Source organism: Aphelocoma coerulescens, chromosome 6 (assembly GCF_041296385.1).
Source record: "Aphelocoma coerulescens isolate FSJ_1873_10779 chromosome 6, UR_Acoe_1.0, whole genome shotgun sequence".
Classification (NCBI taxonomy): Eukaryota; Metazoa; Chordata; class Aves; order Passeriformes; family Corvidae; genus Aphelocoma; species Aphelocoma coerulescens.
This window is the reverse complement of record NC_091020.1, coordinates 9,664,301-9,678,479: the sequence shown is the minus strand read 5'-3', so window position 1 is coordinate 9,678,479 and position 14,179 is coordinate 9,664,301. Positions and strand designations below refer to the sequence as shown.

At 37.4% G+C, this 14,179-nt stretch overlaps 1 protein-coding gene across 12 annotated transcripts in view; it reads right to left on the bottom strand.

Moving 5' to 3' along the window:
* Positions 1–6,369: 6,369 nt before the first annotated feature.
* Positions 6,370–14,179, bottom strand: part of LDB3 (LIM domain binding 3) — a 116,280-nt gene continuing 108,470 nt past the window's right edge. For all 12 annotated transcript variants that reach the window (XM_069019142.1, XM_069019139.1, XM_069019143.1 and 9 more), the window contains 3 exons: positions 13,596–13,716; positions 12,167–12,282; positions 6,370–10,973 (listed from right to left, as the gene is read on the bottom strand). In XM_069019142.1, the coding sequence (XP_068875243.1) occupies positions 10,884–10,973; positions 12,167–12,282; positions 13,596–13,716 (327 nt within the window). In that variant the 3' untranslated portion in view covers positions 6,370–10,883. The remainder of the gene's footprint in view (positions 10,974–12,166; positions 12,283–13,595; positions 13,717–14,179) is intronic.

Sequence of the window (14,179 nt, the reverse complement as noted above, 5' to 3'; positions counted from 1 at the left end):
AAACTGACTGTCATGATGAAGAGAACTGTATTTAAAAAAAAAAAAAAATTGGATAGTCTTCCAGCTGCTTTCATTGTTATTTCCTCTCCAGGAATTTCTTATTAGTTCTTGGAATCACTAGGGAACTACAAACTTGAATATCAGAAGAACAAAGAGGTATATATAGGGAGAAAGTCAGCCATGTGATAGGACTTGATCTTTGTAGATCATCCTTCCCTTCAGTCTCTGGAATTCATGTCTTAAATCTGTGGTCCAAATATATTTTTGAAAACTGTTTGCAATTAGATGAGTATTTCTCTGTTACTGTTACCAAAATAAATATTCCATGCTGCATATTAAAAGAATATTGCCCTTCAGCCAGGGACACAATTATTTCACTTAATATGACATGAATTTGGCTTTGTCTCTTTTTCAGAATTATTTTACTTGAAAGCATATTCTTTTGATTAAAAATTTATTCAGCTGTTTGTTACTTACAAAAACTCATGGATTTTATTAAGTTCTTTAAATATAAGCAAAATTAATTCAATAAGGGAGAGTCAAATCTGTGAAGAAAGGTGTTTTCTAAAAATTTTTGCTAGTGGAGCACTGGTAGTAAAGAGGCAAGCCCTGCTCGACCTCAAGTCCAAACCAGCGTGGTGTGGAGCTGAGTCCAGGGCAGCACTGGAGAGTACTGTGGCAATAATCCAAGGAATGACAGCTCAATGTGCAGAGCATGGGCACAAGGAAACAGGAAAAGTTTCCCACAGCTGAAGCACTTGGTGTGTTTTGGGGTTACTTGGGCTTCTGCAGGGGACTCTTCCTCAGCCTCGTGCAGGTGGCTGTGGAGGAAGGAGGGCAGAATGGCTGTACCTGTCCCCATCAGCTGCTGCACGGTGGGAGCTGATTCCTCACTGAGCTGTGCAGGAGGAACTGACCCCACTGGTGTGGCAGAGGGCTGCAGTGATGGGAGCACTTTGCCCTGGGAGACACCTTCCCAGTCAAGGACCAAACTTCCCGCTGCTTTTTCTGTTTCTCCTTCCTGTGCCTAGTTGAGCTGTACGATTTTGTTTTTATGGATTCCCATGTACAAAACCCTTGTTGCAGTCTTCTCACCACGTCGTAATAAACCCTGAGATAACTCTCCTTTTAAATACAAACATTTCAGATTACTTTGTTTTTCTTAAAGCCAGAGCATTAAAAGCCTTAGCAAAGCAAAAGGAAAATATTTGTAGGCTCAGCAGAGGCTTCACTGGGGTGCCTCACTCACATCAGTTTGTTTGGAGAATTAGTAATATGTTCTCCCCTAGATGCATGCACATAAAATCCCAAAAGTCTTCATTTGCTCAGAGGAGATTAAGTATTTAGCGTTGGAATGTAGTGCTGATTTTAAAATTTATGTTCTGAATTATCAGTCAGGGGTGCTAAATGATCTACAAGGAAGTTTAATTAATACTTAGAGAGAAGCTAAATGTTTGTGTTCCTCCACCTTTTTTTTACAAGAGGTATCTGTTAGTTTCTTTTACAAGTTTGAATAATCCTTAGATCCAAACCCACACTGTATTAACAGTTCCTCTGTTAAGCCTGATGCTCAGGCTTTGTCCTGAAACTGGAGCACTGCTGAAAGCGGAAATGTTTTTAAAACCTGCTGTTACACAAGGCGGATTCTTTTCAGTACAGAAAATTTCTGTCTTGGTGTGTATAACAGCTTTGTCCTCATGAGGCATGGATTCAAGTGGATGTGTTTCTGGCAGCTGTAGGAGTGGGTGCTGTAGAGATTTACAAAGATGGACATTTATGAGACTGAAAATGCTCTGTTCTTCCAAGCTGGTTAGAATGAAACAGATCTGAATCCTATACAAAAAAATGAATGAAATAATTTCATCACTTTATTATTTTTTCTCAGTCCAAACCTTTAAACATGACTACATTGCTATTAAATAAGAGCAAATGCAGCAAAATAGTCTCATTCACCTCTTTTTTCATATTCTAGTGAAACCAAGATAACATAGGTCTACAAAATAATAAAAGGATATACTTGTGTATCAGTCCCAGCAGTCAGCTAAAATGTCTGAAAATATATAATGAAGTTAAAGGCATAGCAATGAAGCTTTTCTCTCATTGTCTGTAAGATACTTGAATATTAACTGAAACTGGAACTTGAACAAGGTGAACTCATACAGGTAAAAGCAAATCCTGAAAAACAGTCTATAATTCCCTTTGCTTCCAATGAGAAATTGGCCTGTGTCTGCAAATCTCCTCATTTGGCAGCTACACCTAATAAACTCTCACTGGCATCAGCAAAAAATTACCTGATTAGGGATGCAGGATTGGATCTAAGATAATAGCATATTAAAAAGCCACTATGGATTCAAAAGCTGCTAATGGAAATTAAATCCCTGAGAATATAAAATGTTCCAAGCAGTTGAACAGTTTGCATTTTACATACTCAGAATGCTAAACAATAGCAGCTATTGCATGTGTGACCATCAGGAAACACAGCTGTGCTTCTTTGTGTTACAATTAATTACTTCCGTTGTATATAAAATTGAAAGTATTGGTTCTCTGGGGCGGAAAAAGGATATCCTGATACACTGCTCCTATTTCCTTACCAAGGCCTATTACTGAATGTTTCACCATTAATTCACTTACAACGAATTACCCTGCAAGGAATAAAGGAAGGGTAGATTGGGTCGTTAATTGTTATGCTAAAAGCTACTTTTTCTTTGCATTTTCACCCTCCTACATTTTAATCTCATTTTATTACTTTTGCATATGCCCTCTTTGATAGCAATTGTTCACTTTTAAGTAGTTGCACTTAATAATGAAGGTCTAAAATAAACTTTTACTTAACTGTCTTTTCACTTAAAGATTGTTCTATTAATATTTTTTAAGTTACAAGATCAGAGAAAGCACAATCTTTCTCACTGTGCTTTAAAGAAATGAACAAACTCATCTCAGCTGAAGTATTTGTGGCCAGGTTCTCTGAAGCTGGCACAGAGAGATGTAATTTATACCTTCCTGTGCCAGTGAATTTCCCTAAGCTGGATGGGAATGAGGATTCTTACCCAGAGTTAGGGAGGAGTAGTAACAGCCCTCTGTTATGCTTTTTTTTCTTTTTTTTGTGAGAATTGCACAGGGGCAAGAACTGTTTGCAGTTGTACTAAATAGGCAAATATGGACCCTAAGGATACACACTACCCCCTAACACTGACTCTTTCTTTTTAGAGAACTTCTAAACAGAGAGCAGCTTCCAAGACTGCTTAGGGAGTCAATGAAGTCTCCAACAACCACCAGCCATGTAAGTCTATAAAAGGTGGATAACCTGTTAGGTATTTGTCCCTGAGAATTTAATTTCTCAGGAAGTGTCTCCTGTCCTAGAAGTCTGACAGTCTTAGCATCAGCAGACTGCTTCCAACCTGTTATAGGATGTCTAACACAAAGCTGAGTAAGTTACATGTGGAAAACATGGGAGTCCTTCAACGTGAAAACAAGTAAATTTTGCCAAGTGACCTGAAATCTTTGCAAGTTTGAATTCAGACTGGTGTCACAATGCAGTAACAGAGGAATGGCAGCTCAGAAGGGCTCCCATTCCAGAAACTGCTGTACATAGTACTAAATGGCAGAAATTCACCATCCACAAAACAGCCCTGTTGTCCTTTTGCTGCAGCAGCTAGCACTGGGAATACAATCTCAAAGGCAAACTGTGCTCTGTCATTATTTTATAACCACACAGTTTAGATTCAGGTATGCTCTATTTGAGGCCACAGCTAGAACCAGAATCCCTGGCTAGCACTTCAGATTTCTTGCAAGGACTTTTTGGCCAGAAGTAGATGCTGTGTAGTGTACATGCAATAAAGCAGAAACTTTCAATTAGTGTCATCTATATTGTGTATCCACAATAAATCTCAGGAAGTCTGGTATTTGCAGGATGCAGTGGGCTGAATACACTCACATGAGCAGCACAGCCCACTGTCACCTTTTACCCCACAGCTTACAGGCCTGTGTAAGGAACAGGAACTCTGTTCAGGCTTCTGCATGTGCATTAATCACAGGGAAATTTACAATATCCTTGGAATCAGTACAGGGAAAAATGTGCAGGAAGAAAAATAAAGTCTGTCAAGGAATGTGCAGGGGACAGCAGAAGAATATTTGGTTGTGAAAGAATAATACCTGGTCTTTGTTTATAATGCACAAATAAAAATTTTATTCCTGAATCCCTGTTTTTTATATGAAGCCATATTTTTTGAAAGTGTGCCCTTTTTTCTGCTCCTACATCTCCTATGCCATCAGAATTGTGGAGTTGTTACTTCATACAGCACAAATACCTAACAGATAACAAAAGCCAGGTCTCAAGGTACACTCAGATTCATGGGTTATTCTTAACCTATATATAGTAAATGGACTATATGACAACAATTTAGGCTCAAATAGTGCAGGTATGAAACACATCCACCTAAAGGAAATCAGAATCTCAGTTCTGAGTGTTTTAATCCACATACATGTCCCATACATGCATGCAGGAATTCCTGCATTAGTCAACATGAAGATTTCTTTAAATGAAACTAAACCTCGATCCCAACATTATTTTCCAGTCTACATGTGATTAGATCTTAAAATAATTTAAACACTGTAAATCATTCTTTTGTTTTGAAATGAGATCTTTAATTATGGCTATAGATATTTATTAAACTTCCTAAAAATCCAAAACATCCTCTTTAGTACACCATGAGAATAAATCTAGAAGAACAGCAAGTTTTCTGGCTTTAGTGTAGCAGGCAGCATTCATTCCACAAGCACTGGAAGAACCATCACCTTCATTCAATTCAAGGTTGTATTTTTATCTATATCTTCTTATTAAAAGAAATCTCAACTCTTTTTTCAGTAACACTGTGCACAGTAAAACTAAGTGGAAGCAGAAGAATTTCCATAACATCTTTGTCATTAATGAAAATAATCTGATTTCTGAAGTAGTAAGATTAGAAAATACTTTTGTAGTAGAGACAGATTTATTAATGATACCTTATGCATACTAATTTATTATTCCCTAACAGTTAAAATCTGGAAACTTTTAAAGGAAAAATGTTTTGTTCAAAAGTTTAGCTTTGTTAAAAAAAAAAAAAATCCCTTCTTATCTTTATTACAGAGAAAATCCTTGTGACTCAGCCTGACAGTCCTTATTAGTACAATACACGTTTGTTACTGTTTTCTTTTGATGTAATCTTCCTAAGAGAAGGAGGAACTGTATTTTAACAGCTATCCAAGGGCATATTTCATAGGCATACAGAATTTATGCCTGAATATAGTCTGAATCTCATCCATAAACTGGTTTGCCTGGCAGAACAAAGCATTTCATTGTGTATTCAATAATGGTTTCAGTAATCTTATTCACACATTCCTTCCTTTCTTAATCAACAGAAACTGGCTGAATTCAAGATGTACAATTGGGGTGGGAGGGGGAAACAATGCCAAAGCCTGTACTTTTGAAATCACCATTTCCTTCAGGGCAATAATCTCTCTTTAAGAATCCCTTAATGCAACACTTGTCAAACTATTTTGCACCATGTCCTTTCATAATGAACTTTGCTCTATTCACTTTTTCCACCCTGTCAGCTGGCATGGTGCTGTGCTTATGCCTCTATTGCTCCCAGTTCCAACAACTGAACTCTCCAGGGATCACAGTGCACAGTTTAGGAAGCACTGTCTTGTGCAAAGGTTAAAGGTCAGAACAGACAATCTGAAAAACAGCAATTTTGATCTGACAAAATACTGTGTAAATACTGGGCATTCTTTTCAACTGTATTTCCTTATGCACGTTGTAAACAGAAATTAGGGCTGTAAAATAAAATCAAAAGTGCACAAAGTTGTGATTCCTGATGCTGTACTTTGTAATGGCATCTAAATCCAAGTCTATCCATTTATCACCTAATTTCTTAATTATGTGTAATATACTTAGCTGTATCTCTAAAAAGCCTGCATTCCTGAGAGGTGTGCAACAGGAATGCATGAAATGGCTGTTTTATAAAACACACTGTTACGTGAAGTCATCCCTTCATTTGTACATATTTCTTGGCACTAGAGCTCAATGAAGATGTTTAAAACATTTTGTGTATTTTAAATAACTTCTGCTAAGAAATGGAAGAACACCTACCTGAACTTAAGCAGTCAAACTTTGTTTGCAGATGCATCCATGTAACTGAAGACAGAATTTACCCACTCCTTACAAAGTTACTATAAACAGTATTTGTTGACAATAAGCTCTGGGACTATACAGGTCTTGCTAAGTTACAACATGTACTGTTAGCAGACTGAATGTTTTAAGCATAGTAATATTTGTTTAAAACAGCACTTTTTGGTCAATAAAATATTCAAGACTGATATACAATAAAGTTGAAACCAATGCTTTCAAATTTTATTTTCAGGTCTGAAGTAGAGAGTACAAGCTTGTGTATGCTTTCTTACTGATATTACATGGCTGAAATCTGTCAGCTGTTCACATGCCATATTAATAAATATACCCAAATCATAAAGCTTTAACTGTATTTGCACATTGCTTTTATTACTAGACTGTTTTATTCATGTTGGCACAGATAATCCATGCAAGGTAATTACTCACATCTCATAAACCACACGACATTCTGTTCTGAAATAACTAGGAACTTAGGAAAAAATATCTATCTAAAAGCAAGGGCACTTGTGGCATCAAGTCAACATGTCAAAATATTTTAAAACCTAGACTTCTAATATATGATCACTGCAGGCAATAAATCACTCAGTTTCAAATTCTGATGTTTATAAATACTAAACAAATTAATATCCACTACCAGGAGACAAGTATTGCAAACAAACATTAGTGTGTCCAGCATTAGACACTAATGAATGTGTTCAGTGCTGTGGACATTCACATTATTTAAACATAAATACAAGTAATCTTTAGCAAAACATTTCACCCAAAGTACTGACCACTGAAGGACCAATAGAAAAATATTTTTCCTTGTTTTGAATTGATTTTAGAAATCTGTAATGTGTGAATCCAATACAGTAAAAACTAATAAAAACAAGTTCTAAGGCTGTTTTTTCTGCCCACATAATAAAAGTGGCCTTCTTTGGAAACTTTTAATTTACCCTGCTCTGCAAAAAGAACACTGAAAGAGAGAAAAGCATTAAAATAGCTTTTGAATCCTCCGACTGAAAAGTTACTGAACACTTTTTAGTTAGATAAAATACTGATCTTTTTAATTGATCATTCAGAGGTACAGTATCTTTTTTTAATTGGGTAAAACCTCACATTAATTAGAATGAAAAGAAATATTCAGAAGAGCTTAGGATTTATCCCAGGTATCTATTACAAGACATAAAACATGATCAAGTACACATTTTTCATCTTGCATATTTTTGTACAACACTATTTTCAGTGATAGTTAAAAGGCCATATTTTGAATTTTAGAGATATATATTATTATATATATATATTACCCTCTCCATATCACAAAAGTGACATGTATCAGAAGAGTATCAGCAGTTATGTGATATTCTACCCTTGTGAAAGTTAAAATGCTACATTATTATTCACAAATTTCTGGTTCAGATATGTGCAAAAATTGTATCTTAATAGAGATATCAAGGGCGGGTACGTGGATTCCCTATTTTTGGACCACATTATGAAGCAGCACAAGTCATAACAGGAAATTTTTATTACATGATAATCCTCAGGGTATCTCTGTTCTTCATTCAGAGATACCACTGTACCTCATATAGTGATATGTAAACGAGCTTTAATCTCACTTGCTCAGACACCAGCTGGAGTCAGGGCATGTGCTACAGTGCAGGTTCTCTGCCCAAGGAAATTTTCAGGACTCTCTCAAGCCAGTACAGCTCCCACTGAAGTCTGTGCTGCTGCATTTTCACTGTTGCCACCCTGCAAGCCAGCTCAGCTCTGCTTATGTACATTGCATTCCCTTTCCTGCAGTCCAGACTTCGGATTTAACAGATTGGATCCTTGCTCACCCCTTCTGTACGTATTCAAACCATCTCTCTGGGCTATTTGGAACTACTTGTACCCTAATTTCTTACTTCAAGCCCTTTCCCTGACTGTAGTGAGTCTCCTGGCTGCCCCACCCTGCCCCCCCCTCTGCCCCACCCCAGCTGACATGCCAGCTTGGTGAAACTGGCCTTACCTGGCTATTCCCCCACTCCAACCCCAGCCTCAGGAAGGGCTTCCCATCTCCTCAGTGCCTCACCTTCTCCCACTCAACCAGAGGCCTGCAGAGCCCCTACATTCTGGCTGCCATAGGTGCTCTCCCTTCTCTGATCCCAGCCTCCCCTCCCCACTCCATGCCAATAACTCCAGGCTGATCTGGGCCACTTCAGCTGCCAGTCTGAGATTCCCAGGGAACCTGAGGGAGTTCAGTCTCAGCCATGCTGTCTGCCAGCAGCTTTTCACAGACTGTACTCCGTAAGCTGCAGCCCAGCATCTCTGGCCAGATCCTAAAAAGATTTATCCTTCATACTGCCAGTGAAGAGGAAGCTTATAGGGACATTGAGGGGGAAGGTGGAGGGGAGAATGAGACACACACATAGAAACACAGGCAGATCAGAGGTGAAAGACCTCATGAAATTCTCCTGAGGCATCCATCACAAGCCCCTCCTGTGAAGCCTGGCTCCCTGTTCTGATGCTGCAGTCAGAGGCCAGTTCCAGTCAGCGGCCAACACACAAATCTGCCTAAAGGCAATCTTCAGTGCACTCTCAGTATATAGTATGCTGATGTGAAATCTCTCAAATAACAGATAATAATAAACAACATTTTGTTGAATGGCACTGAAAAATGAAAAGGAAATGTAGAATTTTCTCACTGTTGTGAATATGTATTTAAGGAAGTCAAATATGAGTGTAAAAAAATATTTAACTTCCATAATTACGATTTATTCTCCTGGGGAACATTATGAGCCACATCTTTGGATTTTGTAATATATGGGACCATATTCACACCAGCCCAGCACCAACTGAAAACAGAAAATTTGCTTGCTTATAGAAAAAAAAAAAAAAAAAGAAGGCTTTGCATATAATGTACTAGTGTTTTAGAATAATTCATGCATACAAAAATCTGACCCTGTAGCAACACAGATCAGATCACTGCTAAGATCAGTGAAAACTAACATACCTACTCAATAAATACAGGTCATACATGTCAAAACTGCCACAGGCAGTTCAGGTTGTTATTTTTGTCCAAGATGCAGACTGCCTGCAGCTAACTTAACTCTTATATTAGAACTCCAAATTTCATTTATTCCTACCCCAAGCTTTGGATAGTTTTTCATCCCTTAAAAGACACACCAATTACCATGAAATGGGCATTATCCATGGGAGGGACATGACAGACAATGTTACGTAATTTTTTGCTACTCAAAACACAAGATAAAATAGGTGCAGATGGCACCAGCATGTGGCCCATAGAAAGCATCCTCAGCCTCAGAAGTACTAATTCAAAACTGTCAGTACTGCAAGCTGTCAGCACACACATTGTAATTCTCACTTAAACGAGTTAATAAAGCTTGAATGGTGATCAGACTTTCCACCTTAACTCCATCAGACAGAACTGCTGTCTCCAATAGAAAAGTCATTGATATTCAAATATTCAAAAGTATTATCAGTACTACAAGTATTGCTCATTTCTATAGAGTTCTATAAATAACTGTTTGAACAACTTGAAAGTTGTTCTCAAGCTATTAGGAGAGATGCCTGTATGGTTGTTAGAAAAGATGGTTATCCTAATTGTTGGAACATAGCTGCTGTTTTCCAATGGCAAAAACTGCTACAATTCATGATGTGTTGCATTTAAACAAAGGAAAGGAATAAAGAGTATGTGCCTGCTGCCTTATGAATATTTAAGCAACATTCATTTACTATAGGAAAAAAAATGCCTTTTTCCTAATTATGTGGGATAGAGTAGGGAATTTTTGCAGGCTAGCTCCCAAACCTAGTTGTGCTAGATGAATGTGTTTCTCCTGTGTTCACCAGCCTGAAGATCCAGATGGAGGCTCCTACCTCCCTCTGATATCAGTGGGAATTAGAAACCACAGCAAGTTTGAATCTATTTTTTTCCACGGGAGGAAAGGAAAACTGGTTTTGAATTAAAAGCTGGCCTTTCCAGCCAGCTCTATTCCATTCAGTGTAAGAGCAATTTGGAGAAAGCCAGCTGTCCTTTTCCATTATGATTTGAAAGTGAATTATTTACTGTGCACATAGAAGCCAAGTGCACTAGCAAGGCTGACCCAACCATTTTATTTTCAAACTGTTTTGGATTGTCACCTAGGCTTCCTAGCTACATATGGATTCAAGGCAGACTTGTTATTTGGAAAGAATCTAAAATATCTGATGCTATGAGGTAGCACCACAACATAATGGAATAGCACTCACTTTTCCTAGAGGAAGCCCTAATCTATTTATTTCCCTTTGAAAGCCTTTGGTTCTACAGATGACTGTACATATGGCACTTACTCATTCTTGCTGTGAAAGAAAATGACTTAGTACAGAGTTTTCCAGTTGTTTTTAAACACCAGTGTGTGGTCTAAGCAGTAAATCTGCTGTGGGTAGTTAACTTAAAACTATATTTACACTTTACTTTTTATATTAAGGTTTTAGTTAATTTCAATATTTCCCCCAACTGTTGCTCTAATAATGGACAAGTTCATTAGTTCATTTGGTTTTGACTGTTCATTCAGTAGGTTTTTGTATGAACTTTGCAATAAGCACGTTCTGCATTTACAAAAGAGGATAAAGTTAAACTTCAGAAATACCAACTTCCAGCTTTTACCAAGAGAAATGCTAGCCATGGTTATCAACTTTATGATTGCCCAGTTAGTCATCTGTTTTACCCCAGCATTACTGACTACCAGTACTTCTTTTAAACATTGATGGCATGGGCATGCTTCTTGCACAGTGGCTTATCCTTCTTGGAATAGAATGGCTGACCTTCCAAATTCACATGGCATACCTAGAATTAATAATAAATACAATCAGGAAGAATTAAGGAAAAAAGAAAAGGGAGAAAGATGTGGCTATCAATTTCAACTGTATTGCTCTTGTACCCATGCATTTCTTTGATAGTCTTTAGGAGTCATGTATGGATTTGCACTTGATTTAACCCACAGAAAGAAATAAAGTTAGGTCCTTAAAAAGACCCCCGCTGTGAGAATTGCATATTAACAACATATAATAAAACTACCACTTCCACAGAAAACTGGCTCGCTAAGGAAAATTAACAAGCACAAAAGAATATTAAATATTCAGAGAAAGTGTCTTTATAAGTGATCAATATTTGTAAGTGATTAAGAGCTGTTAGCTTGTGAAGGAAACTCTCTTAGTGTTCCTTTGTATGTTAGATATTCCAAAAGACCTCAGTTTTCACAAGACACTTTTTTGCAAAGCTAGTTTAGCTTCAGATATTTATAAACATTTCTATACTTTCAACTGTTCTACCTAAATTTTAGACTTAAACAAACATTAGAAATTGTCACTGTCAGTTTGGTACGACCAACATACTATTTTTAGCTAATTAGAGATTCTAGGTATTATTATCTTAGGAATAATATGTTGCAGAGCTGCTCAGTGGTATTAGAACCAGATGAAAGTACTATTTATCATATGGATTTTTCTGCTTTGCGTGCAGAGTGTGGGAATATGGCCACACTCTAGAGCTGTGTGCACACCACAGATTGATGAGTTTGACCAACTTCTATGCTAATTACTATTCATGCTCTCTAAACAGACTTCTTTTTGCAAGTTTCAACAAGCATTCAGCATGGAAATCCAAACTTCACTGCTTTGTAAGTAAGATTATGGTTATACTATTCAGTATGGTGTTAATTTATTTTCAGTCTTGCTCTATCTTTATTTGGCAAACACTGGAAAGAATAACAGCAGTAGTGGTTTGTATTGCTGTATGTACTATCTAAAATGATGTTTTATTAGAAAACACTCAGGATGGTCAAATTTCATAATTCTAGTAAAAGTTTACGGTGGGGAAGAAAGATTACTCCCATCCTTCTCCAAATGCAAGTAAAAAATGAAATTCCATCCCTCTGCATCCTTAAGCATATGTTAGTTATTCCTGCTTTCAGGTTTTCTGATGTTACCGCACAATTTAGGAGTATAAAGGAATGAAATAGTATTTGATGTAGAACCTACAGCACAAATGAAGCAGGTGTCATGCCAAGTGTGTCCAAGAGCTTCAATGAATTTATCTCCAGCTTCAACAGGATAATCACAGCCATGACATTTTGTGCTGAACAAAGCAATATAATCTAAAACAAAACAAAAAAGCAAACTTAGAATAAACTCTTAATGTAATCCTATTAAGTCCAAGAGAAATAGAACATTTCCAGACAATGAACGTTTTGATTGTTTTTGTTCAGTTTCCTACTACATTTACTGAAACACTCCTACTGAAATTTCCTTCTTTTCTTTCATTATTTAAATACAAACTCAGTCCAGAACCCCTATCAGTATGACATTTATCATCACAAATGTAGAAAACAAACAAAAAATCCATGGAATTTGAAGTTATGTTTCTCACATTACTTTCAAATTAGCTTTAATATATGTGGAATCTATTCATAGGACAAATATGGTTGTACAAAAGAGTCTAATGACAAGGGAATGTTACAAGTTTCCATGATTGGATTAATGTTCTTTCTGCATTAAGAGAGAACATTATGGAAACCCCACATGTGGCTGATTAATACAGCTTTACTTTATCAAGTGTGATTTGGAAAGGCTTAACATTGAAAAATATTAGTGGAAATTCCAAAGGTATATGGAATTCATGAGAGTCATTAGATGGTATGACAAAGTATCCAGTTTTAAAGGGTACTTAGTCATAGAATGTTGTATGGTTTTTACTCTTCACTAAGAGCTACTCTGACTTGTAAAATTTGAATTGCATAACCATAAGGAAGGAATCACCAGAGAGAAGTAGGCCAGGAGCTCACAGAATGCACAACGGGAATACAGACGGAATACCACTTAAACCTTAACTCCTTTCTAAGTATGTCAGGCAACTCATTTGCATGGCAAGTACCATTTTGGGAAAACATGGCTTTTGCCTTTCTTAGTTGGCAAGAAGCAGTTTGTCTGTCGCAGCAGCCAGGAAGCAAAATCTGCACTACCATGTGTTGCACATCTGTGCAGAGCTATCTTTTCAAAAGTGTTGGTTGAACAATTCTAGGGTGAGGCAGCAGCATCAGAGGTCATAGCTCCAGCAACTCAGGAGAGAGATTGTGGGCAGCCCTAGAAGACTAATTTTTCATTTCTGGTGAGCAGAATCTACCAAGGAGTGGAGTGGAACAGGGGAAAATGTGTAGGAAAAGAAAGTATCATAAGGGAAAGAAGTGAGGGAAGGCATTGTGAACACTGAGGCAAAGACCAGCGCTCTGCCATTCTCTCATATAAACTGGAGCAAAATACAGAGACACAAACACTTGTGTATGTGGAGAGTGGAAACATAATCCATGCTGGATGGGTAACTGATACTATTTTGTTCGTCAGCTGCTTTATTCTTACGTTCCATGGACATGAAGCACATGATTACTGTGCAGACCTGTCAGGATTGCCATACCTTTCTCACAGTAAGGTTCCCCATCCTCCATGTGGAACAGGCTATTCCCAAAAGGCTTCTTACAAGCAGCACAGACAAAGCAACTTGTGTGCCAAGTCTGTTTTAGGGCATGCATCACTTCCTGTAAAACAAACAAACAAACCAACAAAAATCTCCAGCAGAATAGCCAGCCCTGCAACTTCCTCCTGGAGAACAAACACAAGGCAGAGATGCTCTAAATTCTTCCCCTCTCTATCAGCCAATTCCCCTCCTCAAAAGAAAGAATTATGACAGAAATTGGGCTCCTTTTGGAAAGAAAGAGGAAATAGGACTGCAAGCTTTCTAGAACAATGTATTTGCCAAAGTGAAACAACATGGTTCAGCCAGCAGTTTGTATCAACATGCCCAGTCGCTGTTGCAGGAGAGATTCTGCACAAAGATTCTGATTATTTTCTCCTTTGTTTTGACACGACCAGTATGAACTCTTCAATGCAAGAGTATGATTTGTTAAATCAATTTTAGTTTTTCTAAGACCAAGAGTAAGTGGTGTAAGTCTGTTGTTTCAAAATAATCTAGATTATGTAGTAATTTCTTTACACTTCTTA